Raw genomic sequence first — 4,702 nt, forward strand, 5'->3', positions numbered from 1 at the left:
TATGACGCGACAGAAGAGGCAGATTAGTTAACAGATTAGTTAACAAGTTTGTAAAAAAATGTTATTTTAAATTATTTTTATATTTTACTATGACTAAATTTGTACTTTAAATTAAACTTTATTCTAAATTCTATAATCTGTAACATGTCAAATACAACATTTCACATAAATACAATATAAGTGACTGAACCTTTCCTTCCCCTCCTATCTGATTAAACTTTGCTTTCTTAGAGTTTTATTCCCTTTTGTGCTTTCTTGATAAAAATAGTGCATTCTGAGAACTACACAACACGATTTCCTGTGTGACTTTTCTTGGATCTGGACCAGGAAATTTTGACAGATGGGGATAGCGTAGCTGACAAATTGCATGCATGTGTTTACTACAATGAACTTTCAACTTACGTGACTAACTTGTTGACGTGGTTTTAAGTAGAATCTGTTTTACTGTAAATGATACAGAGACGTTTGGTTTCCAGGACCCCCACAGACTTAAACTTCTGACAAATAAGCACAGTGTCTCTCATTAGGTAATCACAACCTCATGTTTAATTTCGTCGCAGTGTACTGAAAGATATAAATGTCTGTTCATCACATTTACCAACAAGTTTTCAGTCTCAGAAAATCCCTCAGGAACTGTTCAGTGGTAGTATACTAATACCACATACAAATATACCATAATATACAAGCAATGACGTTTTAATAGAAAACAAGTTGATGCTAAAAGTAGTTTTTTTATAAAAGTCTTAAAACTGAAATGCCTCAAGTTTGTGGTTGTTTTGGGATTGAACAATTAGTAATCAGCAGATTTACAGTACACATTCCTTGTGTTACAATAGTTATGATAGAAGAAAGATGAATAAACATACTTGTTCTTTTTTGCATGCACTATTTTCTTTGCAGAGTAAAATGTTAAAAGCTGATGGGCATGCCGCAAATTGATTACAGTGGTCATCACATTGGACATCTGCAGAGCTCCATTAAGGATATGACTCATTTTTACTGTCACCACAAACAAAAAAAAAATGCAAATGTTAACTAGCTTTAACTTAACTTGGTTTGCATGGCAATTTCATTTACCGTCTCTTCCTCTAGAACTCCATTGGCCTTCTGATTTTGAACTTCAAGTGCTACTATAAAACTGTGTTTTGTTGAAATAAAAACAGCCCCATACCATCACCCTCTTGTCTCATGTTTATCTCATTCATCCTTATTGTATTTCCTGTTAATGGTTTTCAAGCCATTTAGAACCACAGTTTGACAAGACACAAAACAACATATGAATGACATTAACATGAGCAGAAAAAAATGCATAAATAACAAAACGTGAGAGCATGTGAAACAGTAACTTGGCTTTTAGTCTACAGAATCTTCAGGGACATCTGAGCATAGTCCATGGCAAGGCGTGTAGCATACATTAAAGCTTTATTGTACATGACCTATGTCAGAATCTACTCTATGGTGGAGTGCCTTCTGCTTTGCCTGCTGAGGCTACTTGGAATGATTGGGATACATTTTTCATCAAAGAAATCAGCTTCTCCTTAAACTCTCTACACAGGAAGACATAGAGGAGCGGATCCAGGCAGAGGTTTGTGGTGGCAAGCCACAGGCTGAGCTCTTTAGCAAACTTGCCCTTTATGTAAGGGCAGACAGGCTGGGAGGATGTTTTGACTTGTTGGAAAGTGTACGGGATCCTGACAATGTGGTACGGTCCAAATGACACAAAAAACACAATTACAACCAGGAAAACACGTAGTTTGATCTTCTGCTTTCCCTGGTTGTTATTGCTGCCGGATTTTCGGAAAGACTGGATAACCTTGTTTGCGATGCAAATGTAGCAAACCACAATGACCACACTGACAAGCCAGAAGAAAACATTCATGGTAATCACTGTCACATGATGGAATTCAAGTCCAACCGGTCCTTTAAACTTCATGCAAGTCCTGGACGCTGTTATATTAGATGTTGATCTGTTACTTAGAATTATATTTGGTAAAGCAGAACCTCCAAAGAAGATCAGCCAGACTAAGGCTGATATCAGTTTGCTAAAGTTTAGATTCTGACCAAACAACTTGCTGCGGGGTGTCATGATCTTGAAGAAACGGTCCAAACTGATAAGGCCCAACAAAGTGATACATGTGTACAGTGCACTGTAGAAAATGGCACTGGAATAACGACATGAAATTATAAATAACCTGTATGATGCACCTGGCAAATCACCCGCAGCTTTGATTGGGATGATCAAGGTCATGACAAGGTCAGCTGCCACTAAATTTTTCAGGTACACCACAAAGGTGGTGGTGGACTTGAGGTGCAGAGACACCCAGGCTGCCACGCCGTTCAGCAGTAAGGCTATGGGGAACATTAAGAAATAGAAAGCTGGAACAATGTCGGGGTTGTAAGTAAAACCGTCACACTCCAAATCACTGCGAGACGTCTGATTCGATGGCATCACTGCACCTGAAAGAAATTGAAAGAGTTTAAAATACCTTTTAGAACCCGCAGTTCAGCTGTTGTCAAGAAATGTGATCTTGATGGAGACTATAAATGTTCAATATTATTTGGATGACTTGACTTTTAATAGTGACACAGATTCCTCTTTGAGTTCCACTCACTCTCTTGGCTCCTGTCAAAGAGGCGATCCATCCATTCATCCATTTTCCACCACCTATGCGAGTGTGGGTTGCATTGCCAGCAGGCTAGACGAAACAAAGGGAGCAGCTTCTATAGTTTATTGTGTTCTTAATTTTTCCATTGTGTAATTCTTTCTCTTTTTTTTTACATTACACACATATGCTTTCTTCCATTACATATCTTCATTCAGGAAATAATCAGCAAAACTGGAAAACCGTTCACAATATTTCTCCTTTGCTTTTATCTTACATACAGTACAGAGAACACAATATTTCCACAATTACATTGACAGGAAAAAATACAAAAGAACAAAAAAGTAAATTGAGAAGTGCAGGTATATTTAAATAGAAATGTTATTTCACTGAGGATAGTTTATAGGTTTCCTTGTCCTGGAAGGTTTGTTCCTCTGTCTGCTAAACTTTGTAAGAGATGCATCTGATTTGCCTGAAAGTAGATGAAGAAGTAACTAATTCAACTAATTAAACCCATGGAAATCTTACTGGGCATTAGTTCAAAGAGTATTTCTTTTCAAGGATCAACAACAGAGCCTTAAAGGATATTGTATTTTTCCTATTTAACTCTGCAGAAGACAAAAAAGCAGTTGGTATAGTTTTGATCAAAACAATCCACTCTATTTTTATGCAATAAATTTCAATTTATTCAGATGTATCAGACTGATACAGTAAACATTCCAACCTAAAAAGCATTGACACACCTTGTAGCATCCATTTTTGTTTTGTTTTTGGCGTGGCACCATTCAGCTTTTTTAACTCCAGTTCATTCATTAAAGGATAGGTTCACATTTTTTTAAAGCTAATATGAGACTAAATATCACCAGACAGTTTTTCCTTGCTGAGACGGGCTTGAAAACATGTGAACTTATCCTTTAAATTACTTCTTTAAAGAGAATCCATGTTAAAAGAATTAGCTGAATGTATATTTTTCTAGTCACAGATTAACCTGTCTTATTTCAAATGCTAGATTTTGATAATGACTTACAGTTGATGACTTGACTCACTCTTCTTGAACACAAGGTAGCCAGACGGACCGGAGTTACAACATACGGACGCAATGGGTGTTAAAGAAACACTGTTGATTTACGTAACAAACAAATCTTCATTTCAGCTGTGATAAGTCTGGCAATTTATCAGGACATATGCAAAAATAGGGAAAACTTAATGGTCTTTAGCCAAAAGCAGCAAAGACGTCATACACCCAGGCCACAGTGACCACCATGGTGTACAGGCTTCCTTAACCTCTATATGACCTATACAATCAGCTCTGTTTTCAATTAATTCTTCTTCTGTGCCAAATTGAAGAAAGAACTGATCCAAGTAAGCATTTATGTTTGTTTACAGACACAAATTGATGCTGAAAGACTCTTTTTATCATTGGCCTAAAAGCATATTTCTACCTTTCCTTAGCTTTAAGTATTTTTTGGAAGGGAGAGTAGCCCACTCATTATCAGTTTTACCCACTCACCATCATTGTGATGTTCAGTGCTGGCAGAGGAGCAAGAAATAATCTTCTCTCTTTTTTCACTTCTTTGTTATATGATTGATTGCACCAGTTATTTCAGGAATTAAACAGCTACTTCTCTTGCAGCACCATGCATGGTGCAGTGGCATTATCTGACCAAAGGGTGGCATCAGCTGTTAATGCCAGCCAAAAGTCCTACAGGTGACACTGAAGGTTATTATCTACTTAGAAAGAAAGTGCAGTAGCTGCCAAGAAGATTTAAATTATAGGAGGATAGATTTCAGTTCCTTTTCAATCAAACCAATTAAAAAAAATTAGTATATGGTAATAGTGAGATAAAATATTGTATCAGTGTAGCCTTGAGTATTTTAGTGACTAACAAACAAGGTGCATTGGTTTTGAATTTTTAATTTCACTGCTTGGCACTGAGGAGTCCCTTGTTGCATATAAACATAATTTATTACATAGAGAATAATTAAAGATAATGAAATCATTTAATGAGGTGATGAAAAATGAAATATAAGAAATTCATTCAGCTGAAAGAAACTAATTCTTGGCAATTGAACAATGCTCTTTAGCAGGGATGTTAAAT

At 36.4% G+C, this 4,702-nt stretch overlaps 1 protein-coding gene across 1 annotated transcript; it reads right to left on the reverse strand.

Annotated features, from left to right (window-relative positions):
• Window positions 1-1,253: 1,253 nt before the first annotated feature.
• LOC121899400 (P2Y purinoceptor 13-like) lies at window positions 1,254-4,201 on the reverse strand. Its single transcript, XM_042415182.1, has 3 exons — window positions 4,114-4,201; window positions 2,613-2,696; window positions 1,254-2,457 (listed from the first exon to the last, which is right to left on the reverse strand). The coding sequence occupies exons 2-3, from the start codon at window positions 2,653-2,655 to the stop codon at window positions 1,454-1,456; spliced, it is 1,047 nt and encodes a 348-aa protein (XP_042271116.1). The 5' UTR covers window positions 2,656-2,696; window positions 4,114-4,201; the 3' UTR covers window positions 1,254-1,453.
• Window positions 4,202-4,702: the final 501 nt, after the last annotated feature.

This window comes from Thunnus maccoyii, chromosome 6, assembly GCF_910596095.1.
Source record: "Thunnus maccoyii chromosome 6, fThuMac1.1, whole genome shotgun sequence".
Classification (NCBI taxonomy): Eukaryota; Metazoa; Chordata; class Actinopteri; order Scombriformes; family Scombridae; genus Thunnus; species Thunnus maccoyii.